The sequence below is a fragment of the Portunus trituberculatus genome, chromosome 38 (genome assembly GCF_017591435.1).
Source record: "Portunus trituberculatus isolate SZX2019 chromosome 38, ASM1759143v1, whole genome shotgun sequence".
Classification (NCBI taxonomy): Eukaryota; Metazoa; Arthropoda; class Malacostraca; order Decapoda; family Portunidae; genus Portunus; species Portunus trituberculatus.
In genome coordinates this window covers 26607476-26635318 of record NC_059292.1, presented here as the reverse complement: position 1 = coordinate 26635318, position 27843 = coordinate 26607476, and the positions used below count along the sequence as shown (strand labels likewise).

Genomic DNA, 27843 nt, shown 5'->3' with positions numbered 1-27843 from the left:
TTTCCTGTGCACACTTTATTGTTCTGATATTCTCTTCATTGATTTCCAAAAACAGTGTTATCTTTTAAATCATATAATTTTTTTTCTGCACAAGTCATCTGCACTACATCAGATCTCTATGCTACCTCTTCACTCCACCATTTACTTCCCTTTCCTTCCACAAACTTCACACACCACAAACATCTTCAGTAGTCAGTACACTCCACCACTGCGTGACTGAACAGCTATTCTTCTTTCACATTCCCATAAACTAGCCCATTCATTGTGTTAATGTATCCAAAAGAGCAAGGCATGACACAGTGACACATATATAACATATAAGAAGCAAAGCAATTTATTAACATCATAGTAAGCATTTTGGCACCAAACACATCCACATACTCTCTCATAAGTACAATCTAGCATGTATGTATTCATCAAAATATGCATTAGTGTGACTGCTTTTTATTGGAACAAATAGCACATTAAACTATTCATGACAATATATCAAACATTCATACACAAACAATGTATGCCAAAAAAATAGTATACAAAAATATTATTGAACTCATGCACATCTTTTTTCCATTAATTATTAGTTTATGGGCAGTAAATAATTAGAAGCTAACATTGTATACATTCTAAAAAAAAAATATATAGTACCACAACAGTACCATAACTTTCATGAGATTAAATAGTTTCTGAATGAAAAAAACAATAAATTCTTAATGTTTCCTATTAAAAACAATGCCTCTATCTTCCTATAATATGTACTATACCCACTCACATGTAACAATCCTATATAAATCACACTGTTAAAAATAATGAATGCAATGGTTTCTTTCACTGAGTCAAAGCTACTATCTTTAGAGCTTTGCTATGAAAAATCAACCTGACATGAATTATCACCTTGCCACTAGTCTCTCATATGAAAGCACCACAAAATGTAAAACGTACTTTCACAGGTGCCATGGATTTGAAAAATGAATAAATAAATAAAATAAATACTATATGAATAAATAAATATTTACAAAAAATAAAGACTGCAAAATAAATTAATAAATATAAAAACAATTAAAATGAAGTAAATAGTTAACTAAAATAATGAGTAATAATGATAATAATAGATATGCAAAAGCATCCACTTTATGCCTTAAGTTGCACAGACTGCTTAGTGATGAAGGACATGCATGCACCTTACCATTACACACAGCTCCCTCAGCCCACATCTCAGCATGCTAGCAATGGCAGGGCTACTGTGCCTCAGGATGATGTCAGCAATGTGTGTGTGCTTCCCTGTCATACAATACCCCCTTAACCTCAGCTCTACATAATGGCAGTTACTATGTACAAAATAGCACAGTGTCGTCAATCAATTTTTTTTCAGTTAAAGCAATGTCATGACTCAGATGGCTGTTGATGAAATGCCAAAGGAAGCCATTGCTGCATGAAAGAGTTAATACCACTAGAAGCACCTTGTTGGATACTGTTGGACAATATCGCAGAAAAGCAAGTTGTTCAATTGGCAGAATTGCATAAGTGTGAGAAGATCAGTTCTAGCTGCTCTGGCCCAGAAAAGCTCAGTGCGGGAAGTAATGTGGAGTTAAAAAATACTGCCCATGGAATGTGTGTACCTCACATAAATTAGTGTCATGTTGGTGAAGGAGTAACAAGATGCATTAATGGGAAGTGAGTATGAGGCCTGCACTAAAATGAAATCTTAAACTCCTTAAATCATAACACACAACAATGAATATGACAAGCACTGCTTATGTTGCCACAACTGCACAGTGACAGAAGCAAAAAGCATATAATAGTAAAGAAAGAGCAAAAGTAGGCAATAATAAAAAAGTTCAGAACAATTCAAGAAAAATTAAACAATTTATGAGATAGATATTTAAGGAAAAGAGAATAGGTTTTGATGCAAGGAAAGCTGAATTGATAAAAGTGATGAGAGAGGTTGGCTTCTGTGCAAAGATACTATGAATCCCGTTTGACTAAGAATGTTTGGATAGATAGAAAAGTAGATTTGATACTATATAGTTTGAACTTTATACCATTATATGTAACATTTTTTCTTTGCAATATTTGCCAAACACAATTTTTTTTATTCCCACTTGCATCATTCCAATTTCTTGTACTGATAGTTATTCATTAACTTTGAAACAGACTATTATCTTCTGCTATTCTCTTCTCTCCTTCCATCCTCTCAAAAGAAAATCAATAAAAACATGAAAAAATAAATGAATAAATGGACAAATAGGATATAAAAAATAAATAAACAAAACAAAATAACTATCACACTGAAACTGGTCCTGATATCTATTTGTAATTCTTCAACTTTAATAGTGTGTGTGTGTGTGTGTGTGTGTGTGTGTGTGTGTGTGTGTGTGTGTGTGTGTGTGTGTGTGTGTGTGTGTGTGTGTGTGTGTGTGTATCCTGTACTTTAGAATTGCATCTGTAAAACTAAAAATGCACAACATGATAGTTATTCCTATACAAGTGACTTTACCCTCTTGACCAATGCCCACTGGCTGGACAGAGAACAAGAAGGGGAAGGCAGAGTAGACACTCACCAGCTCACACTACTGTGGTAGGCTGAGAGGGAGCTGTACCTTTGCTTCCTCTTCCATTTGCTTGAAACTGGAATGTGATATTACAATGTGTTTATTATACACAAATAGCACACCTCTCACTGTCAACTGTTTCTTGTGATATTGAAGAATCCCATCACTAAGTCTGTGCTGAGGAACTCTTGCTCATGAATCAAAGCACTAAAAAGCTAATTTAAAGCTTGTCTTCTTCAAACATTGCTATGAATTAGTAATTAGTAATGTGGCAAAAAAGATAATGATGGTGGAGACATAATGATGATAATGAAAATGATATGATATGGTGATGACATCCCTTTTTTTTTTTTTCCGTGTGGTTGAAATTTCAAATATACTGAATGTCAATGATTCTAACAAACTGACCTGTGATATAAAAAAATGATGATGTAGAAAATGAATATTAGTATTGTTCTGTACTGGTTTCTCTCAACAACCTCCCTTTCTTCAATGATTAAGACTGGGCCATTCAGGTATAAACTCTATGTGTAAAATAAAAATAAAAAAAACTAAAAAACATCACTAAACATTCACCTCCTGTGGGGCTTCATCATGGTTAAGTCCTGTATAACCAATCTTCCTGGTGATGAAGTTCCAGTACGGCAGAAATATGCTCTTTAACTTTTGCTTATTAAAGTAGGCGACGGCGAGCAACAAGGACGTGGTGAACACGAGCAGGAAGGATAGAGCACCAATGGTAGCCGAGGAATATCCATGTGAGTAACCTGTATGACTCAAGGAACCCATGGCCCTCATGTTGTCTGACATGCCATAAGAAGGACACTGTAGTTCATGAACCTGCAAAGCAAAATGAGTGACAAATTAGTTGTCAATCTTTAAGAGTCTTCTACCGAGTAGGCTTATATGAAAAACTCTGATGTAAACAAATAATGATATTGCCATAGTGAAGCAGCAAAAGTAGAGTGTGGCAAAGAAAACCAGACATCATTATAGAAAAGGTGGTTACATATGCCTCTTATGAAATACATTATTGTACAAGAGAACATGAACAATTGCTGAACATCTTTGGAGAGTTTAGAGCAAAATTAATAATCAAATATGGTAAAAAGTCAATTAATGATTTCCATTGTAGAGGAGTAAAATGGGGGATGTTTCAAGTAAAGTGGTAATGAGATCACCTCAAGATAAATCAATAAAACTAAATCTGGTATTCACTATAAGGAATAAATCTTACATTTTTTTTTTTTTTTTTTTTTACGTAGGGAAGAGGGCCAGCCAAGGGCAAAAAAAAGAAAGATAAAAAAAAAAGGCCCACTTGAGTGCTGGCTCTCAAAAAAAGAAAGATAAAAAAAAAAGGCCCACTTGAGTGCTGGCTCTCTAAAAAGTGTAAAAAGTGCAAAAACCGTCAGCCAAAGAAGGGGAGCAAATACCTCGATACCTCCCTCTTAAAAGAAGACAAGTTGTAGGAATTCGGAAATACAGATGCAGGGAGGGAGTTCCAGAGTTTACCAGTGAAAGGGATGAATGACAGAGTACTGGTTAACTCTTGCATAAGAGAGTTGGACAGATTAGGGATGAGAGGAAGAAGAAAGCCTTGTACAGCGAGGCCGCAGGAGAAGGGGAGGCATGCAGTTAGCAAGATCAGTAGAACAGTTAGCATGAAAATAGCGATAAAAGATAGAAAAGGATGCAACATTCCGGCGGTAAGAAAGAGGCTGAAGGCAGTTAGTCAGAGGAGCGGAGTTGATGAGAAGAAGAGCTTTTGATTCCACCTATCAAGCAAAACTGTGTGACTTGAACCCCCCCAAACATGCGAAGAGTACTCCATACAGGGACGGATAAGGCCCTTATACTGAGTAAGCAGTTGGAAGGGCGAGAAAAACTGGCGGAGACGCCTCAGAACACCTAACTTCATAGAAGCTGTTTTAGCAAGAGATGAGATGTGAAGTTTCCAGTTAAGGTTATGAGCAAAGGACAGACCGAGGATACTCATTGTGGAAGAGGGAGACAGTTGAGTGTCATTGAAGAAGAGGGATAGTTGTCTGGAAGGTTGTGTCGAGTTGATAGATGGAGGAATTGAGTTTTGAGGCATTGAAAACTACTAGATTTTCTCTGCCCCAATCGGAAATCTTAGAAAGATCGGAAGTCAGGCGTTCCGTGGCGTCCCTGCGTGATCTGTTGACTTCCTGAAGGGTTGGACGTCTCTGAAAGAACGTGGAAAGATGTAGGGTGGTATCATCAGCGTAGGAGTGGATAGGGCAAGAAGTTTGGTTAAGAAGGTCATTAATGAATAATAGAAAGAGAGTAGGTGACAGGACAGAACCCTAAGGAACACCACTATTAATAGGTTTAGAAGAACAGTAGCCGTCTACCACAGCAGCAATAGAGCGGTCGGAAAGGAAACTTGAGATAAAGTTGCAGAGAGAAGGATAGAAGCCGTAAAAGGGCAGTTTTGAAATCAAAGCTTTATGCCAGACTCTATCAATCTCTAAAAAGATGATGACCAAGACTCAGTAAGGAAAGCCAGAAGATCACCAGTAGAGCGACCTTGAAGGAAGCCATACTGGCGATCAGACAGAAGATTGTGAAGTGACAGATGTTTGAAAATCTCCCTATTCAGGATAGATTCAAAAACTTTAGACAAGCAAGAGATTAAAGCTATAGGATGGTAGTTTGAGGGGGTTAGAACGGTCACCCTTTTTAGGAACAGGCTGAATGTAGGCGAACTTCCAGCAGGAAGGAAAGGTAGAAGTCGATAGACAAAGTTGGAAGAGTTTGGCCAGGCAAGGTGCAAGCACAGAAGCACAGTTTTTGAGAACAATAGGAGGGACCCCATCAGGTCCATAAGCCTTCCGAGGGTTTAGGCCAGCAAGGGCATGGAAAACATCATTACGAAGAATTTTGATTGTAGACATGAAATAGTCAGAGGGAGGAGGAGAGGAGGACAAGCCCAGAATCGTCCAAGGTGGAGTTGTGAGCAAAGGTTTGAGAAAAGAGTTCAGCTTTAGAGACAGAAGAGATGGCAGTGGTGCCATCAGGATGAAATAAAGGAGGAAAGATGAAGAAGTGAAGTTATTTGAGATGTTTTGGCTAGATGCCAGAAGTCACGAGGAGAGTTTGAGTTTGAAAGATTTTGACATTTCCTATTTATGAAAGAGTGTTTGGCAAGTTGAAGAACAGACTTGGCATGATTCCGGGCAGAGATATAAAGTGCATGAGATTCAGGAGATGGAAGGCTCAAGTACCTTTTGTGGGCAACCTCTCTATCATGTATAGCACGAGAACAGGCTGAGTTAAACCAAGGTTTAGAAGGTTTAGGTTGAGAAAAGAATGAGGAATGTACGCCTCCATGCCAGACACTAACACCTCTGTTATGCGTTCAGCACAAAGAGATGGGTCTCTGACACGGAAGCAATAATCATTCCAGGAAAATCAGCATAATACCTCCTCAGGTCCCCCAACTGGCAGAGGCAAAACGCCAGAGGCACCTTCGCTTTGGGGATCCTGTGGAGGATTGGAAAAATAGGACAAGATACAGAAATGAGATTGTGATCGGAGGAGCCCAACGGAGATGAAAGGGTGACAGCATAAGCAGAAGGGTTAGAGGTGAGGAAGAGATCAAGAATGTTGGGCGTGTCTCCAAGACGGTCAGGAATACGAGTAGGGTGTTGCACCAGTTGCTCTAGGTCATGGAGGATAGCAAAGTTGAAGGCTAGTTCACCAGTCAGTGAGAGGAAAGCCAAAGCTGGTGGTGAACATTGAAATCTCCAAGAATGGAAATCTCAGCGAAAGGGTAGAGGGACAGAATGTGCTCCACTTTGGAAGTTAAGTAGTCGAAAAATTTACTATAGTCAAAAGAGTTAGGGGAGAGATAAACAGCACAGATGAATTTAGTTTGAGAGTGACTGTTAAGTCGTAGCCAGATGGTGGAAAATTCGGAAGACTCAAGAGCGTGGGCACGAGAGCAAGTTAAGTCATTGCGCACATAGACGCAACATCCAGCTTTGGAATGAAAATGAGAATAGAGAAAGTAGGAGGGAACAGAGAAGGGGCTACTGTCAGTTGCCTCAGACAGCTGTGTTTCGGTGAGGAAAAGATGAGGTTTAGTAGAGGAGAGGTGGTGTTCCACAGATTGAAAATTAGATCTAAGACCACGAATGTTGCATGTACAAGACATGATATATATATATATATATATATATATATATATATATATATATATATATATATATATATATATATATATATATATATATATATATATATATATATACACCTAAAAATAGTTACCATGTTCTGGAGACCATAGGAAATAATGAAGTGAAGTGAATGAAGGAAATGCTGAAAATGAGGGGAAAAAATTGACATGGAGACTTTACTGATCTATCAAAGATCCTTAATGACTTCTTTGTGGAGAAATGCAAACAGAAAATAAAGAATATATTGCACTAAGTAATGACAGAAAAATCTTTAAAAGAGGAAAGAGAATGGAAAGAGATGAAAAGTATATCATGAAAGACGAAGACAAAAACTCTGATGAAAAGAGTAGTATAGACGCTAGTAAAGAAAGAATTTGTGGAAATACGATAGCAGGAAGAAAGTAATTTAAAAAAATATTTTTGACAAGTGTATAGAAGAAAGAAAATTATTTTATGTATATGCAACTGGAAAATAAAAAATTGAGAAAAACTAGTTCAACAACACATAATTCCATACTTTACCTCTTTTAAAGTTTTTCCAATATTAGAACTTGGGTATCCATCTATACACTTGAAGTCTCTCCAGCCCTCAATATCAACATCTGTTTTGTTCAACCATTCTATGAAATGTTTTGAGCGACAATCACACACAATAATGTTTTGCTGCATCCTTATCTTAATCTTAGGAGATTTGATTCTTGTAAACTCATCTAGTTTCCTCATTGCATCATCAGAGAACCTGAAAAATACAAATACTTTAATTAAAACCTGAGAAATATTAGATTATGTATAATATATTGTGAAATATACTACCACTCTTCCTGTGGTAGGATTAACAAAATATTGAGTGGCACTGTATTCTTTGTGCAAGCTATTATGGCATGGGTGAATGGACAACAATTCTCAAGAACTTCCATGAGAGATTTAATTCCTTTTGTCAAACTGGAAGATCAAGCCAGATGCAACCAAGGCTGCAGGTAAATTAAGTACAGCATGGCTAAACCAGATAACTGTTGGGTTCTGACAGACTCAGGTAGACTAAACAACCAATTCCAACAATGTGGTCAGTGAGGACTGGTCTTCTGCTTTACCCCAATAGGTGTTGAACCAAGAATGTGCATGCTGTGTGAGTGTGCCGTGTGTACATGTGTATATAAAGAGTGTCTTGTCTCCTGTTTTAAAGATTGACAGATACATGCTTTTGTATAGGACATAACATGAAATTCTTATCTGCAGTAAAAAGACTTCATAGAAACTGTCTTTGTCACATATAGCAATTAAATCAAGTTGCTATAAGACCCTTCAGGTAACCTAATAATGAATGCATTTTTTGCTTTAGTTACTTCCACACTCCCTTTCACTTAAAAATTATCCATGTGTCTAATGCAACACAACCAGCTGCTTTGCCTCATTTTCTCCTTTGTCTTTACATTTGTGAGGCAATTTCTGATAACAGCATTTCATCATGCTCTTTTCTTTATACTCCAACTTCTTGATATCATCTTTAATAGTCTAATTTTTATTACCATAAAGTATTGATACTTCTAACACAAAGTAAAATCAATATCATTGAGAATAGGGAATTAATTTCATAAACATTTACATCCACAATAAGCTTTTACCACAAGACTTCTTTCCCGTATGAATGTTTTGCATTCTTTATGCTATTATGTGATTTTCAAAATAAAAACTGCATATTAAAATGATCATTTAACCATAAAATCCTTGCATTCCTCTTGCACTTGCTCAAAGAACATTGCCAAATGTCATTTCATTCTGTTCAAATTTTTATGGCCACCTAGGTGTATAGTACATATGTTCCAAGATTTATACTCTTGGTTTACCTTCTGAAGTTTTTGCATAAGTATGAAGTTTGATAACATATTTACTCATCCAGAACATGCTGATCAATCTATGTACCAGGTCAAAGAAAAAGGCTAACATGGACACACATACTTAACATCACATTCATGCATCAAAGATCAAGTACTATATAATAATAAATACCTGGTAATCATATTCCTTTCCAAGTTGATGTATCGCAGTGAATGCAAGCAGTCTATACTGAAGTCAAAGTCTCTCAGTCTGTTATCAGTGAGCAGAAGCTGCTCCAACTTTGGTAGTTGGCAAAACACTCTGGTATTGTTCCCAATAGACCAAATTTCATTCTGCTCCAGATGCAAAGTCTTCAGAGAACTGAAATAAAAAAGTAAATGATAATTTGTATAACAAAGAAAATACATCATAACCTATATAAAATGGTTCCTTATAAGTCTTCTTTGGCCAATCTATACTAACTGCAATTGTCATACCTTATTTCAAACAATACCTCATTACTGCTGCCTGAGGTGGTGCAGTGCATACCACACTGCAGTCTGTATTTCCCTATGAAGCAGACAGTCTTGATGGTGAACCACATACCTATTCAGATTAGGAACATGAGGCATCCCCATTTTCCCTGTCTACTATAAGAAGCTACTGAAATGGGCAGAGTCAGCAGACTGAGATTCCTTTCCTCTGAATAATCCTACAATGAAATAAAGCACAGCATAGAAGGGGAGGCTCAGTTCTCACACTTCAATGATTGAATCAGTGAATGTATGGATGTACAGTCCACAGATGGTAGGAGTAAAGCTAAAAATGTGAGGATTGCTAAATTTCTGAGAAATATAGATAAATTTGTTGGATGTATAGAATTGGAAATAGAATTTTCCATCAAATATGATGAAAAAAGAAAGTGAAATTCTGACAAGAATTGTGTGGTGTGTATGAGTCAATGGCACTGAAATGGATGAAGAGAGGTGGTTAACATCCCTTGCAACTTACTCCAGTCTACTTTCATAGAAAATATCCTCCAAGCTCAGCAGGTAGTCTGTAGAATTGATCCTCTCTGAGAAAGCATTGGTCAAGTGGAGGTGCTCCAACTCATCAAAGTTGCTAAACAATCTTGGTCTCTCCTTTTCATCAGTGATCTCCAAGTCATTGTGGTTTAAAATGAGTGTCTTAACTGCAGATACCTTAAAACGAATCACAAAACAACATTAGACAAGCCAAGCACATTTAAGAAGTATAGGAAAAATAAAGTCATGGACAAAGCTACAATTACAGATAACACGATAAAATAACCTCTTAAACATAAAAAGCACAGAAAAAAAAGAAAAAGAAAATAGCTGAGTGTGTACACACAGTAGGAGCAAAAGATGCAAACTGAAAATAAAATCATTTGAAAATGCAGAAAAAAAAATAAGTTATTGAAAAATACATATGACAACATAACTGAAGTACATAAAAGGTAGGTTCAGTATCATCTGTGTTATGAAAAGATAGGTAAAAAGGAAACATAACAGCAAAACTAGAAGAAAATAAAAAGAATATACTAGACTGCAAGTCTGGTGACAACAGAGTTAAAGCTAACCCAACTCTACTTGTTCCTTGATGATCATCCTGGTCTCATCAACATCAAAATGTTGCACTCATATTGCCTTGAATGTCCAGCCTGAGCAACCTCCAACCATTCCCTCTCATTGCTTCTCTTTCTTGAAGTTTCTATGACACTCCTATGAAAACAGTACTCACTGAATATAGTGGAGATTTGAGGAAATGACATGTTGGGAATAAATAGCCAGGAAATAGGAAATCTATAGGTACTTTGTAGTTTCCTCTTCTTTCATTGGTCTTAATAGTTGTTTCCTCTGCAATGGCACAAAGCTATGCATAAAGAGGGCAGAAAGATCCATAAGTATTTTTTTCAAGGAATCATTAAGACTGGGATATCTTTGCTTAATTTCTAAAACAAAGTAGAAACTAAAGAACAAAGTTAAAAAGCCAATTGCAGAACCCTGAGACACTAGCAATTCCTGGTTATGCTTCATATATGTATTGCCATTCAAGACATGACTTGACGTTAAGCATCAGTGCTGTGTCATAGGAATGGTTCAGACTCACCCTGTGGAAAGTCTTGCCCTGAATGAAGCGAATGTGATTACTGGATAAATCGATGGTATCTAAATCATCAAAGAATTCAGTCTTGTTGAACAGATTTATTGGTAGCGTTGGGATTGTGTTTCCAGTGAAGATGAGAACTTCAGTTCTGCAATACAAAGGTTCATTAATGGTAAAGAAAAAAATAAAATAATATAGCTATTTCTCAACACAGGCATTCCTCAAGCAGCATCCATGTGGTCATGGCAGCATCCACAGGCAGACAGGATGATGTTACAAATAATGTGGAGTCAAAGACAGATTGAAAGACAAACGAAGCACAAGAAAATTTGAGAAAGGAAAGGTCTCCAATAGGAAGGGGGAAAGATGAGATGAATATAGATATGGAGATAGAAACACACAAGTTTATCCATAAAATGTGTACAATAAAGTAACAGAATTCAGTCACACAACCTCCAGTCATGTAAAATACAAACCACAGTTTCATACTAAGCATCAGACACACGTATTACCCATTCTGATATCACCACAGCATAGAGTAATAACTGATCAGACACATCTAATGCACCAACCATGATAATTAGACATCATTCCATAGAGACAAAGGTATTTCACACAGTACTCAGTTCCACTCACTCGCTTGGGAGCGACTGTAGCATTGTTGCAGATGTGAAGCCTGAATTGGTGCAGTTGACTGTGTACTTCATTCGTTTTTGTGTATCATATCTATCATATGCCATGCCACAGCTGCAGTGGTTCAAGAAGGCTGGAGGGCATTTGTTTTCATTGGCACCTCCCCATGCAACACAACACAGCACCACCAGCAACAATCTTGTAAACACCTGTGGAAAAATGGTAACACTACAGTTTGGTCTTATTTTTACAATTATCAAATTCAAAATTGTTCTTCATTACAAGCAAGTGGAAATTCTACATAAGCAAGTTAATTTTAGATCATGACTAATAATAAAGATGACATCTGCAATCACTGCATATCAGTACTGACACTTTCTTAAACAGTATTAAGACAATGCATACATGGCAGGTCATTACATATCAAGCAAACATACAATATTGTATGTACCTACATAATGCTACATACAATGTGGCTCCCCAGGAAGGATAGGTACACAACTCTGATCAGAAGTCAATTAATTACTTATACATCTGGGCATATTAATCTAATCATCTAATTAGTAATAAAATATCTTATTATGCATTTTCTTATTTATGATATACAGCAACAAGAGTGTTTGTTGGAGGCTTGCATGGGCAGCCTCAGCAAGATATTCTGAGTGAGTAGTACATATAATTTTCTTACCTATTATCTTTATAATGGAAAATTTTAAAAAGTTTGTGAAACCAACTTAACTAATGGACAAATAAATAGTCTTGAATTCAGTTCCATTAAAGTTGCGGTATTCTTGTCTCAAAACAGTTCTAATCGTAGAAAAGGAAGTTCCGCTGTTTGGCAATCATGAAGAATGAAAAGGTGAAAACACTGGTTAACTCGTGCTTTAGTAAAGTGAACAGATCACGGAGTGAGGAAGTAAGAAATCCGTCCTATCATCATAAGGGGCAGTCAGACTTCCTTCGACCCCTGCCTAAAAAGTGTCCTAACGAATATTCTGAATAACAATAACAATAAAAGTATTTATATATAATGTTGCAGGTATGAACGTAAATTAATCTTTAAAAAAAAAATGTTATTTGCAAAAGGTAACAAAGTAACATTATGATCTTTTCAAAAGCCTTGCGCTATATAAGAACAGCTAGCAGACCGAGAAAAGCAGCACCTCTCTCTCTCTCTCTCTCTCTCTCTCTCTCTCTCTCTGAGAAGCAGACTTGAGTGGCGCCGGGCACAGATTACGGGTTTCCTATCAATACATCACTATTTTTAGCTCCTGAGACAAGACTGTTAACTTTGGTTCCTTTGTGTACCCATAGCATTACTTGAAGAGCGTACTGGCTCAACCATATCTCTACAATTTTTCAGTAGAACATATCATTGGCAACCCGAAAAAAAAAAAAAAAATGTAATTCTACTTATATTGTTGGAATTCGAAATCTTGTCATAACCTTACATTTTTTTTTTCTGCCATCGTAAGGCGGCCGCAAATATTGCCGGTACATACATGTAGTAAGATATCGTGTGTTTCTATCAACCTTGTCATCAGAATGGACACGAAAGCACGGAGAAAACTATTGGTCGTCTAGATATAAACTTCATGTAACACTACTTCCACTTACAAGTAAAGTAAAAACGGCTGATCTTCCAAACTTGTCAAAAATACACCTATAAATAGAAAGATCTTCCAAGCAACGGCAATGCAGTCTTGAGCGGCTTAGCCACAGTAACTCGGTCAGTCAATCAGACGGGAAGTCACTCATTCAACGTCTTTTATTACGCACTGATTGATAACACCACCAAGTATGTCAGTCAACGCACACAAACGTAACGTAACCTAACCTAACCTAACCTAAGGGAAGCGTCACCCAGCCGACCCTACTCTTGTCAAATAGATGGGGACAGTCTATGGCATACAGGAAATGTCACACACATCGCACATTATCCTGGTGGTTCGTGTTCACACACACACACACACACACACACACACACACACACACACACACACACACACACACACACACACACACACACACAAAGTTCAGTTTTGAATAGTAAAGGCCTAAAGGCGCATAGGTTAAATTGTTATCCAAGGCGAAACAATGGTGTATTTACCTAGTTGTATTTAGCTAGACTTATATTACAGGGTTCGAGCGGAGCTCATTGTGACCTCTCTCCATGTCTACTTTAAACCAATTTCTCCTTAATCTTTTTTCCACACTTTCTGCTGCTGCAGTGTGTGTGTGTGCGTGTGTGTGTGTGTGTGTGTGTGTGTGTGTGTGTGTGTGTGTGTGTGTGTGTGTGTGTGTAATCTGAAGCAATTATATACTCTCTATTAAATTACGTTGTAGCATTTCTCTGCTTTCGGTTAAATTTTTTTTTTTTTAATTCTAATTCAAAATGTTTTGTTTCCCCTGGCTCATGTGTATATCACTAGGCAGTGGGCAGAGACGGACACCAATCATCGGCGGGAAGTGGAGAGGAACTCGCAAATTGTAATGAACACACATTTCCTGTCTCTTATGAAGAAACTAAAAATAAGTACTTATAAATAACGTCAATAAATATGAAGAAGAATGATTGCAAAATCACTGTGAGACATGCATGACTCTTTACGTGAAAGTTTAAAGACACCGCCAATATCTTCATGAAGTGTTAAGACTCTGGTCGTTAATGACAGTATGGTACCTACCATCTCAGATATAATTCAGTGTAAGAATGTAAAGTGAACTAAAAGAATTGGACTACTACATCACTCCTTATCCTGTCCGTCATTTTGAGATGTCTCGGAATCATACACCAATCTTGCAAACTAACATTTCATTCAAAGCGGGAAAAGCCACACCATCCTTGACGTTTCCTATACTGAAGTGGCTGAATACCCACATGCTTCCTGTCCATCCTATATTCAACGGCGACTACATCGGAGAGCTATGTGGATCAACATAAGTCTGAAAACTTGCCAGCTCCAGCAAGAGTATACAAACTAAGCAAGCCTCCACATGCAAATATAAGGCAAATCATTTGACCCTGCACAGATTCGCAGCAGAATAGCCAACTGATAACAATGAAAGTGAGAAATAAAACAATTAATAATAGAGAGAGAGAAAAAAAAACCGAAGATTTTGAGGAGGTGCAGGTGTGCCACGGGAACTATAGATAGAGAAATTCGCATACTGCCAAACTTCCACCACTCATCAAGAATTGTATTACACAGTAGGTGAGACCAGAAATGAATGCAAAGTTTGCCTACCCTGATAAAGAAGAAAGCACGTGGGTGAAAGTTGCAGTGTTACATCACGCACTGGGGAACAGGCGCCAGTCACTGAAAGGGTAAGGTGCTTTGCTTTCCTGCATCAGCATCTCTTGGTTGCTACAGCATGTAACCTAACAACACGAGAACTAATCACAAGTGGATACTTAAAATATGTGTGCAAATATATATTTGTATGTATGTTTGTGTCTATGCATGTTATATCAATGTTGAAAGTCTTTGTCCCACCCAATAACTGTCTTTTATAACAATATATATATATATATATATATATATATATATATATATATATATATATATATATATATATATATATATATATACCGGTATATATGTATATACAGTATATCCTTTTTATCCTTTTATAGTTCCTTTCTTCTAATGTTTATCCGTCCCTCTTCTCTTTCCCCTTCCACTCCTTATATCCCTCCCACTTACTTTACCTACAAAACAACAGTGTGTGTGTGTGTGTGTGTGTGTGTGTGTGTGTGTGTGTGTGTGTGTGTGTGTGTGTGTGTGTGTGTGTGTGTGTGTGTGTGTGTGTGTGTGTGTAAATATCTCAAGAGAAACAAATTTAAAGACAAGCAGAGAGAGAGAGAGAGAGAGAGAGAGAGAGAGAGAGAGAGAGAGAGAGAGAGAGAGAGAGAGAGAGAGAGAGAGAGAGAGAGAGATCGTATATCCCTCTTGAAAACAGTAAGCACGTTATAAGCATATTAATTATTAAACAAATGTGTTCAAAATCAATCCCATTTCACACCATCTCAATATAGAGGGGTACATCGGCACAAGGAAATAAACTGCTGCCATGCATTAAGAGGAAAGGAAAATAAAGTTCCTTACTCAGTAGCAGTGTCAACGGTCAGTTAAAGATATATGGTAACAGCCTCATCCGCTTCTACAAAGTGTCTGACGAGTGACACCCGACGACATTCATGACTTATCAAATGCCAGAGAGAGAGAGAGAGAGAGAGAGAGAGAGAGAGTGTTTGGGTTTCGGTCTGTTTTCCTGGTATTATAAGGCGGATCTAACCTACACGTTGATTCGTCAAGTTTTCTTTATCCCACTATGTCATGGTCGACAGTATCGTACAAAGTAAGTACTATATTTACGTAGCTACAGTTCAATACTTCGAGTAATGTTGGGTAACTTGCTTGCGAAATTTGTTTCCAGCTGAGCATTTCACAATATCAAGTCGAGCTTAATAAAATTGTGTGCATAAATCGTAAATTCCGATCTAAAAACTGTCTTTTCTTTTCTTTTACCTCTTTTGCTTAGACTCAATATAATACACAATTACTCTCCTACGCAAATGAATGCAACACTTGGTGCACAAATATATCTCTAGATCAGTGGTTCCCAACCTAGGGGTAAATTACCCCAGTGGGGTAATGACCCCATATTTTTGGGGTAATGGATGTTTGGCATGGGATGAGGCAATCAGTTTACATTTTCATATAATTTCAATGAAGATTTCTATTAATTTTTTCTGCTTTCTATGTATGAAATAAAATTACTTCTTTTCGTATTATAGATTTGCATTATTGTATTGCATAGTTTCTATTTTGTCTGTTTTTGAAGTATGAAATACAGTTACTTTTTTTCCTATATTACGAGTATTTGTTCATTTGGGTAATGGATGATTGTGAAATTGTATTTTTGGGTAATCGCTGCGAAAAGGTTGGGAAACACTGCTCTAGATGATGCGGAAATCAGCCTATAAAACAGATTAGAATGACAGATAAGAATCGAGCTATATGTTCGGAATGCCTCACAGATGCTAGTCTGGCAGGAGTGTGACAGGTATCAAGGTCAACAAGGTTTCTGTAGGCGATTCTAGCAGGTGTATTTGGCCATGTCAAGTGCAGGACGTTTACTGAGCGAACAGGGGTAAGGCTTCACTGCCGCAGGATGGTGTGAGGTGTTTCTAGCCTCGGAATAGAAAGGCACGCTGGTATTAAACTCCGTAGACAGAAGTTACCGACAAGTTTTCAGTCATCGTCCTCTGTCATTTATTGCTCATGAATCGATTTCATGATATGGAATAAAGACATATCAGAACAATAAGAGAACATGCCGTCACAACTTGGCAGAACATAATAACAAGTATGCCGTGAGTTCTACCTTCATCCAAACTGATGTAATGTTAAATTAGTAAATTGTGAAACACTTTCATCAATACAGTATATTTTCTGTGTCTAAATCTATCAACAAATGTTCTATTCAGCTACGCCTGTTTGTCCATGCCATTGTTGCTTATCCAGATTGTTTGGTCAGGTTTCAGGTGCAGGGGAGGCAAGAAAGGTTTGTGGTGTGCTCTGCCCTGCCCTGTCGATAGTGTCTGCATGGGCAGGAAAGGGATGGTAGGTAAGCGTTGTCATCTGTTCTAGAGATGAGGGAGGAACAATCATCAGAAAATAAGAGTTAAATCATCGTGTAGTAGTATAAATCTAATAATCTACTAAATGCGTACATTTAAGGCGAATAAAACGGGAAAGAATAATAAAAGCTTGGCAACGCTGCTGGTAGGAGGGAGAGGCTGACGGATGCTTATCACTGTACATACATTCACTTTCTAAGCTTATCAATAGAAACCCCCAATGATAGTGTGTCAGGAAAGGCCCGCTTTGTTTATGGAAAATCACGAAGAAATGCTCAAATTGATATCTATGTCACACAGTTAATAGTTAGAAATCGATGTTTGTGTCAATAAACTTCCTCCTATTCAATAAAGTAGCGTCCCTTGATAATCCACAGCTATGCGGGTGATTGGAATACTGTACTGGAGTACGGGCATGAAGCTTTACAAGACGCAATGCAAATCAATGAAAAAGTGGCATTACGCACCAGTAAAAGGACACTGTTTTTGCTTTATTACAAAGTTTCACTTCCAACTTGCCCTTTGCGTTAGGTCAGCGAGCCGTGCTCACTGCTCACTCCCTGGTCCACTGCCCACCTACACCTTCTCTAATAAGAAATGCTCAGATACAACAGGCTTCTGTAGCTTCCCTATCACATGGATCAGGCCTCTATACCGCCCGCTTTCAATAACAAATCATAATGGAACACGAAATCAAAGTAAAGTTGTACAGGTACGAACAGGAATAAATGCACCCTTCATTTACATAGTCACTCCCCCAAGAGACTTCGATGCATGCATTACTAAATAAGGTCGTGGAGTCTATTCCATTTCAACACCACCATTCACTATACCACATGAACCATCACCGTGCTCGTGCTATATCCTCCTGCTCGCGAGTAAGGTGGTAATATATTCTCTGGCATGTAGTACAGGGAGGGACAATGCCTGATGAATCACCTGGGCCGAGAGCAACAGGTAGGTAAGGGCAGCATCCACTCCTCCACCCCAGCCTTTCTTTTATCTCCCCTAGCGATTAGCTACGATATGCAGAGATAAAACATAGAATCACACGTTATCTTACCATTGTGTGGTGTTGGGTAAAGGATGTCAAGCTACTTCTAGGAGTCGCAGAACCCCATCCAATCACAGCTGAAGGTAAGCGCACACTGAGTTTCTTTCGAGAATCGAAACTCAGTCCGACCAGTGTTGCCATTGATAGAAACCATAAAAAGCCAAGACTATTAATTAAGATAAGCCAAGGATGGTCTAAAAAAATAAGATGAAAAAAAAAACACTTGGGATTATGGGCAAACCTTAAAGATGCTACTAGAAAGTATCAATCTTACCTTACACGGGGAAAATTTATTATAGGAAGATCTCAAGTAGTGACTCATCGGCATCTGGCCTCAGTCGGGCTCCCAAGTAGGGTTGCCTGCTCACTCTGGCTTGTTCAAAGTAACGTTGGTGACACTTGGCAATTTTCACATCACTGATGACTGAAAAGCAATAGGGATGGTTTTCACTCATAACAGGGTACTTCTTGCCATAAGATGGCTTGCTTAGCAAGTAGTCTGTCTGCATTGCCATCACTTAGAGCTTATTTGTTTCGTTTTAATTATATCAACCTTAGGGTTTAAAGAACACCCTTTCTATACAGGTAGATGAATGGGATAAGGCTAATACGCCACACATTAATTATGAAAGTACATTGAACTTCACATGATTATTTCTATCCTTCCTACCATCTAAATACGTATCATCTCAAGCTTTGTTTTAGGTAAAGTAAACCTTGCCACTGATCTAGAACATCCAAGTCTCTTTCTATGACAAGAAATGGAAAATGTATTACAATTCACTAACTGACTTAACTCTTCTCCCAGGGTACATTTGCGTCTTTGGGATCAATGATCAGGCTGCAACTTAGCGAGTACGCAGTCTCCTTGAAGGAGAATTTTTTTCTTAATTTGCTTGCAAAGTTCATCAAGAAACTTTTGGCAGACTAATCGGAACCTTTCTTTGCTTCCTGATCTACTATTGGTACTCTTATTAACAGTGTCTGGCACCGGTCAACAAAAATAATGTCCTTTAGTTTCTTGTAGAGGAAACTGCCACAGGGATCGATCTCAACACATTGTTTTGATAGAACCTTTTCTCTTTTCATAAATTTAATATGATAAGAATGCTTCTTTATACATCTGCAATGTCAGTTAAAGATATTCTAAATGAAGTTCCAGATTTATCTTGTCTACTTTGCCAAAAATATAATAAAAAAAAAGCATATGTTTAGTTCCACAGTTGACCAGTTTTGTATATTTTTGCTGTTCCGTCAAATTCAATAGTTAAAATCGTAGAACGGAAGACGTCACACACACACACACACACACACACTACACATACAGAGAGAGAGAGAGAGAGAGAGAGAGAGAGAGAGAGAGAGAGAGAGAGAGAGAGAGAGAGAGAGAGAGCATTAACATACGTATAATGAAATACAAGGCAACACACACACACACAATAGAGAGAGAGATATGGAAATTAAGGAAGACTGGAGGAGTGAGTGGCAAATTAGCAGAATGGATGGAGAATTACTTGGTAGGGAGAGAGATGCGAACGGTAGTGGAAGGAAAGAAATCAGAGTGAAGAAAGATGACCAGTCGAGTTCCTCAAGGGTCAGTGATTGGTCCTGTCATGTTTTGTTTTTATTTATGTTAACGCTATACCAGCAGGAATAGATAGTTATATGAACATGTTTGCGGATGATACCAAGATAATGAGGAGAGTAAAAAACTTGGAAGATTGTAATAGGCCACAGGAGGATCTGGACAAGATATACGAGTGGAGTAAACAGTGGCAAATGGAGTTTAATATAAGCAAGTGTCATGTTATGAAAATGGGAAAAAGTAAATACAGGCCATACAAGGTTTATGAACTTGGAGAAGAGATAATTGGAGAGGCCAGTGAAGAGAAGGACTTAGGTGTAGTTGTACAAAACAATGTCGTCGGAGAAACATATCAATAAGATATTTTGAAAAAACATATAATATGCTTCAGAATATAGGACTTGCATTTCTCTATCTGGATGAAGGAATGATGAGGAAAATACTATGCACTGTAATAAGACCTCAGAGTATGCAGCAGTCATCTGGTCACCTTGTATGAAAAAAACATGTGAAGATGGAAAGGGTGCAGAGGCTGGCAACAAGGATGAAACAAGCGTTCAAGGAGATAACTTATGAGGAGAGATTGGAGGGGTTGGAGTTGATCACATTGGAAGAGAGAAGAATAAGGGATGACATGATAACAATGTACAAAATAGTGAACAAAATTGACATACTGGATAGGGATTTGATATAAACGGCTCCAAGCAGTCACCTAAGAGAAAATGCAATAAAAAAAAAACTGACAAAAGATATTTGTTTAACGGATGTGAAGAAATACAGCTTCCCATACCGTAGTATTGACAAGTGGAACTAACTGAATAGTGATGTAGATGCGGAGTGTATCAACCAGATGAAAGAGATATGACAAGTGTGGACAAGGAGGCAGGACACAGAGAGCTTAGGTCGGACCCTGTAAGACACAAATAAGCATACACACACACACACACTGGATCTTCACATGTGCAATGAAACACAAGGCAACACACACACACACACACACACACACACACACACACACACACACACACACACACACACACACACTGGATCTCCACATGTGCAATGAAACACAAGGCAACACACACACACACACACACACACACACACACACACACACACACACACACACACACACACACACACACGCTGCAATACCATCTTTACAATGTGCGATAAGGTAGACGTCCACGCGTAGGTTCGAATCCCACCTTGATACTTTGCCATTTGTCCAGTGGTTTAAAGTTACCTACATGTCACCATGATAACCAGGTTCTAGGTAGTTAAACCAAAGATGCGCTTGGGTGGTGATATGGACCCTAATATGGGTAATACTATAAACAAAATTTCCTGCGCTACTAATGGGTGGAAACTTAACAGCGCTGCCAATACTCTTAAGCTACCTACAGGCGCTTTAGGCCAAGACACAAAAGAAAAAAAATAAAATCTTTACAACGTAAGACAAAGCAACACACTCTCTCTCTCTCTCTCTCTCTCTCACACACACACACACAACTCAGTACAATCATTCAATGAAATATCACACACACACACACACACACACACACACACACACACACACACACACACACACACACACACACACACGGTAGCTCAGTGATTAGAGCGCTGGCTTCACAAGCCAGAGGACCGGGGTTCGATTCCCCGGCCGGATGGAGATAATTGGGTGTGTCTCCTTTCACGTGTAGCCCCTGTTCACCTAGCAGTGAGTAGGTACGGGATGTAGATCGAGGAGTTGTGACCTTGTTGTCCGGTGTGTTGTGTGTGCCTGGTCTCAGGCCTATCCAAAGATCGGAAATAATGAGCTCTGAGCTCGCTCCGTAGGGTAACGTCTGGTTGTCTCGTCAGAGACTGCAGCAGATCAGTGAAACACACACACACACACACACACAAGTCTTGGAGGCAGTGGGGTAAATGAGAGAGCCTCTTAATGTTTAGCTCTTGTTCACCTAGCAGTAAATGGGTATGGAATGTAATTGGGTTGTGGCCTCGCTCTCCCGGTGTGTGGTGTGGTCTCAGTTCTATCTGAAGCTGAGCTGAGCTGATTTACCAGCAGACAACCGTGAATATACACACGCACGCACGCACGCACGTACACACACATACATACATAATAGCTTCTATGAAGTTAAGCGTTCTGAGGCGTTGTTTTTCTCGTCCCTCCAGCTGTTAACTCTGTACAAAGGCCTTATCCGTCCTTGTATGGAGTACTCTTCGCATATTTGGTTGGATTCCACTCACACAATTTTATTAGATAAGGTTTAATCAAAAGATCTTCGTCTCATCAATTCCCTCTTTCTCACCGCCGGAATGTTGCATCTCTTGCTATCTTTTATAACTATTTTCATGCTAACCGCTCTTTTGATCTTGCTAACTGTATGCCTTCTCTCCTCTTGCGACCCTGGTGCACAAGGCTTTCTTCTTCCTCTCACCCTTATTTTGTCCAACTCCACAACGCAAGAGTTAACCAGTACTCTCAGTCTTTCATACCTTTCTCTAGTAAATTCAGTAACTCCCTGCCTATGTCTGTATTTCCAATTTCCTACGATTTGACTTCATTCAAGAGGGAGGTTTCAAGATATTTGTTCCTATCCTTTGGCTACTTCTATCGACTCTAAGGAGACTGGCATTGAATGGGCCTTTTTCTTGATATTTTTGTTGCCCTTGGCCAGTCCTACTCCTACATAAAAGACACACACACACACACACACACACACACACACACACACACACACACACACACACACACACACACACACACACACACATTCCTCTGGGAGGAAGCAAAATCTCGCGGTTTCAACTGGACCTCCAGCAAGCAGGTCTTACAGTTGATGACGTCACACTTTGGTAGCCTACACCTTTGTATGGTACGTAAGTCATTTTTGAAAATGCCAATTCTCAAAAGGACAGCTAGGTAGGAATTCTTCATAAATTCTGACTTGCTGTAATCTTTGATTATGTTTTCGAATACCCAAAATACACTCAAAACACAATAAAACTTAAAATGTTCCCATACACACGCAAAATACTCACAATAGCCACGCAATATTCCCAAAATAAGTAAAACATAACTAAAACCATCCATAAAACACTGAAAACACACTTATGACACCTAAAACACACTCAAAGGCAAACAGGGAGTAAGGGAGAGGAAGGAAAGAGAAAAAAAATGAGGACAGGTGGACATCATATGGTGCTGCCAGGTGGGCTAAGAAAATCGAACAATGAAAGAAATTATTGATGGTATTAATTGTTTATCTTCTCTTTATGCGTTCATTACTATCTATCTATCTGTTTTAATGTAAAAGGAAGAAGAAATTTAATAGCGACACCTCTGCGCTGTTACTGGTCTTATCATTAATGTCATTCTTACTTTTTTGTTCTTATTCTTGATAATATATAAGGTGTATGTATTTATGTTTGTATTTACATATTTGTGTACGTATGCAATAACACACTCAGAAGACCCACACACGCCCAAACACCACTTACACCTACCCAATAAACCACTTAAAACACTCAAAACTAACGCAAAACACACTCAAAACATCATGTGACATCCCTAACACACTAAACATTCACTAGAAACACTCAAGATATATCAAAACCAGCCCCACACTACATACAAAACACACATATACAAAAGATCCCTCACACACACACGCCCAGACTACTTAAAACACTCAGAGTTATCCCAAAAGACACTTAAAACATCATAAAACACCTCAAAACATTCAATATACGTACAATATACCTGAAAACATCTATTACACACTAAAACGTTGAAAATAATCAAAACACCATACAACACAGCATTCACAAACAAATACTCAAACACATCTCCACAACACTTTATATACGTAAAATATACCTAAAAACATCTACTACTCACTGAAAACACCCAAAATGCACTCAAAACACACTTATAAACCTAAAACACACTCAAAACACCCTGCAAAACTACCAAACACGCTTAAAGAACGACAAGATTACAAAGGAGACTTTTCTAAATCTTGTGGCTTGGCTCTTCCTCTTCTTCCTCCTCTATTTCTTCTTTCTTCTTCCTCCTCATCCTTTATTTCTCCTTTTATCTTTCTTCTACTGCTTTCATTTATACACCTGAGCCTAGTAACAAAGAAAATCTCGTAGAAATAAATAAATATTAGGAAGGAAACATTAACGAGCTGCAGGGCTGGGAGAGAGACGTCAGCAGTCCCCACCTTGGCTGTGACGTCATCAGGTGGAGTGGGAACAGCGGTAACTCGGCTAAATTACGTAAATGATTTAAAAAAACAATAAAAAAAGAAAGAAAAAACGAAGCCACAGCCATATGACTAATGTTTTATGAATTGATAAATACTTTAATTAATATCCACGTCATCATAATATCTCCTCCCTTCCTAGTTTTAAAGAATTGTATAAATTAGGTATGCTAAAAGTATAAAAACACTTTCACTTATAGAATTCCAAAACGTCTACCCATCTCAACTTGACAATTCTTTCAAAAAGACTATTACACAATATAAACTCTTCTCAGGCATCCAACATTTACCTAGAACCAAAAGTGAACGAATTAACAAATATCTATGTAGAATAATAGCATTATAATCTAAACTCATTTAAATCTCTTGTACAGTTCAGTAATTTTAACTTGGCGAGTATTTAACATACTTTACTATTGTGACATCTTTTTCTTCGTTATCGTGTCCAGCTTTTTTTATTTGTCAAAGCAGGAAATATTAAATTGTATCTAGTCGTACAGCGAGTGTTGGCAACTCCCGCGACGCAAGAAACAAGGTGCTTAAAAGGCAGACTATAGTATTTCTCTCATTCTCTATTTCTAGCGCCTGATATACAAGTATTTCTGACAATAAACCAGGGTGAAAGGATACTAAGTAGAGGAATATAGACATTTTTCTATCTACATACACATCTATCTTGTTAATTATATACCAAATCATTGACTTACCTATCTGCCTACATATCTATCTATCAGTTTGTTTATCCAACTGTCCATTTCCGTATCTATCAACCCATCAAATTACCCGCTTATTTATCTATCTTCACACAAGCATATAAATACCACCACCTCCACTACCACCACCACCACCACTGCCAGTTCCCGCACCTGCCCACCTTCGCCCTCATGAATGGGAGTGTGTCAGTGATTGCATCGCCAACCTTCGCCTACTGTTTCGTGTCAACTGGGGATCCCTGACGACACACCCCTACCGGCCTACACGCTTTCGGACCAACGTAGCACGGGCGTGGGCGTGGGTGGAGGCCTCGGTGAGATATACGTGGTGTCAGGAGTTTATCCGATTCCCTTTGCCTCTGTCGTCTTCAGTGGTTCTCTACACACTTGTCAGGTCGCTACACGTGCACACTCGCGTACGGCAACACGCGTCTGGCCACACGCACCACACCTCCTACGGTACACTTCTAAGCGCCCTCGTACCGCGAGGTGCTTTTTTGTGCCAAGGACCTGTACCGTTAGTCAGCCACCCAATTAGCAGTCAGTCTGTCAGTTAGTTATTCAGTCAGTCAATCAGTCAACCAGTCAGTCAGCCAGCCAGTAGATCAGTCACTCAGTCAGCCAGTCAGTCAACCAGTCACTCAGGTAGTCAATCAGTCAGTCAGCCAGTCAATAAGTAAGTAAGTCAGTCAGTCAGTCAGTCAGTCAGTCAGTCAGTCAGTCAGTCAGTCAGTCAGCCAGCCAGCCAGCCAGCCAGCCAGCCAGCCAGCCAGCCAGCCAGCCAGTCAGTCAGTCAGTCAGTCAGTCAGTCAGTCAGTCAGCCAGTCAATCAGTCATGCAGTCAGTCACTCATTTTCGGTCAGTCAGCCAGTCATTTATTCAGTCAATACGTAAGTCAGTCAGTTAGTCACTCATTTATTCCTTTAGTCAGTCAGTCAGTCAGTCAGTCAGCCAAATAGTCAGTGAGCGAGATGGTCATGCAGCTAGATGGTCAATCAGCGAGATAGTAAATCAGTCATTCAGTCAGTCAATTAGCCATTCAGTGAAAATCTCTTTCTTGTTAATGCAGGCACCAATTATAATGCTATAAAGTGCTTATACCTTATTTCAAAGCGTGCTGCACACCATGGTTATTGTACCGCACTAATAGCCCTATTCAGAAACGCTTTACACTCTCACGACGACTATTTCCAAAAGCTCTAATAGAAGATGCTCATGTTTTTAAGGGTATTTTTATGGTTTTGGTGATGGACTAGCAAGATTTCTAATTGATCATAAGGAGAAACTGTCTTGAAAACCTAGCTAGTTGTCTAAAGGGGACTTGAAAAATTGTCGTGGTGAAAAGGCAAGGTGTTTCTGAATATGGCTATAGGTCACTCACTCACGACCTCTGCTTACGGCCAAATAACCTTCAACCACCATCGTCAAGTGTGGACACTTTCGCGGGCAGTCTGCACACTTTGCTGGGTAATGGCGCGCGCACACACACACACACACACACACACACACACACACACACACACACACACACACACACACACACAGCCTGCAAAGAAAAGCTCGACCGTGTGGACATGTCATAACACGTACAGTACATAACCACCCGACGAATTATAACTACCATACGCCTAATGAACTAACTTAACTACCCTCTACCAGCTAATTGTCCACATGTGACTCCTTTAATGCACGACACATCTTACTAGTACAGCCTGTCCATCCCGTCACTGTCTCATCACCGTCCCATCACTAATAACACTGTGGCACCATTAATTAACTACCCTTCACTATCCACTCACTCACTCCCACACGTCACGTCACCCGTTCAGTGCATTATTATACAGCTTTCTAGTCAATTATCTGCCCCATTACCGTCCCATCATGTTCTTGCCCTCCACTCTATTATTAATAGACTAACCTTTTCACTGAGCAGGTGGAGCTGGTGGACTAGGTGGGGCAAGTGGGGCGATCACTGTGTTCCCAAGTCTCGGGTCTGGTGATGACTGCAGTGCTGACAGATCAAGTTGCCAAAAGTTCCCTGTTTTGCCTAAAAATATTTTCCTATTTAGCGCAGCATTTCCCTGTCGTAATTTTTAACTTCTTACATACGTATATACACACATTCGTGTGTGTGTATATATATATATATATATATATATATATATATATATATATATATATATATATATATATATATATATATATATATATACACACACACACACACACGAATATAATATAGCTGTCATAAGTTCAGCTATCAAGCAGGGGTGAGGGAAGGAAGGGGAGGGACGATATACGGATCTCATACGTGTCATGACACTGTTTGGGTGAATACGGGTCTCTATCGTTCTCGTAGAAAACAGGTTCAGCTAGCTAGCAAAGGCGAGGGAGGAAAGGGAAGGGACGGTATACGGGTCTCGTACAAGTCATGACGCTGTTTGGGGATGAGGGAAGGAAGAGTGAACGGAAGAGAAAGGATTTATAGTGATCGAGAGAGACCTCAGAAGTGGATTGAAATTCAATTGAGAGGGAAAGGAAACAATAAATCATTGATAAAAATTAATACAAATAATTATTGTACGGATGACGGGTGAAGAGGATTGGAGGAGGACAAGGGTGGGGACTGCGGATGAAGGGTGTAAGTCCGTTGGTTAAAATTTCCCTAGATTTTGGAACATTTTGAATTTTCTTCCCTGTTTCCCTGTTGAGACCTAAATTTCCCTAAAACAGGGAAATCTCCCTGCATCTGGCAGCTCTGGATGACTGATGAAATGGACGTTGGTCACTGAAGGTGATGGTGGTGGTGTGGTGGGCAGTTGCCAAATGAAAATATTCTACGTCACCAGATCCACCATGAAAAGTCGCTAAAAGGTCGCTAAATCATTGTTGTATATGCTACAAATGTTCCTAGACGAAGTAAGTGGCTTGACTTACACAGGCTAATCAGTATAGGGCCCAGTCAGTCAGTCAGTCAGCCAGCCAGATCTTGATCTTGATCTTGATGCTACAGGCGACTCGGGATCACTCCTGAGCCGGGCCTTTGGATCGGCAGCTCCTGTAGACGACAAAAGAAAGGCACACAGAAAAAAAGGAAAATAAAGAAGAAAAAGGAAACAGGGTCCTTTGCTCTAACCGTCTGTACATCTGGCACGCCACATTCTCTCCAGAAACTCCTTCATCCCCTCAATCATCCTTTCATTCTCTACTCAGTCCCAGCAGCACCACCATTCACTCC

At 38.9% G+C, this 27843-nt stretch overlaps 1 protein-coding gene across 3 annotated transcripts; it reads right to left on the bottom strand.

The window, feature by feature from the left end:
* On the bottom strand, positions 1-26644 carry LOC123514834 (phospholipase A2 inhibitor-like). Of its 3 annotated transcripts, XM_045273070.1 has the most exons (9): positions 26524-26644; positions 18299-18448; positions 11327-11532; positions 10694-10838; positions 9575-9765; positions 8756-8944; positions 7271-7487; positions 3123-3386; positions 1-2622 (listed from the first exon to the last, which is right to left on the bottom strand). In XM_045273070.1, exons 2-9 carry the CDS (start codon positions 18350-18352, stop codon positions 2560-2562), a joined length of 1329 nt encoding a protein of 442 aa, XP_045129005.1. In that variant the 5' UTR covers positions 18353-18448; positions 26524-26644; the 3' UTR covers positions 1-2559. The 3 variants fall into 3 exon arrangements, with proteins under 3 accessions (XP_045129005.1, XP_045129006.1, XP_045129007.1); XM_045273071.1 differs by having other exon boundaries at positions 1-3386; XM_045273072.1 differs by lacking the exons at positions 18299-18448; positions 26524-26644 and adding an exon at positions 18034-18141 and having other exon boundaries at positions 1-3386.
* Positions 26645-27843: the final 1199 nt, after the last annotated feature.

What these genes read in the sequence shown, in the direction of transcription:
- LOC123514834 (XM_045273070.1), bottom strand. Translation starts at nt 18,352, where the DNA reads ATGCCGATGAGTCACTACTTGAGATCTTCCTATAATAAATTTTCCCCG. An exon ending in ATAAATTTTCCCCGTGTAAG is followed by an intron (nt 11,533 to 18,298) that starts GTAAGATTGATA and finishes ATTTTTCCACAG; the next exon opens with GTGTTTACAAGATTGTTGCT. An exon ending in TTGGAAAAACTTTAAAAGAG is followed by an intron (nt 3,387 to 7,270) that starts GTAAAGTATGGA and finishes TTTGCTTTGCAG; the next exon opens with GTTCATGAACTACAGTGTCC.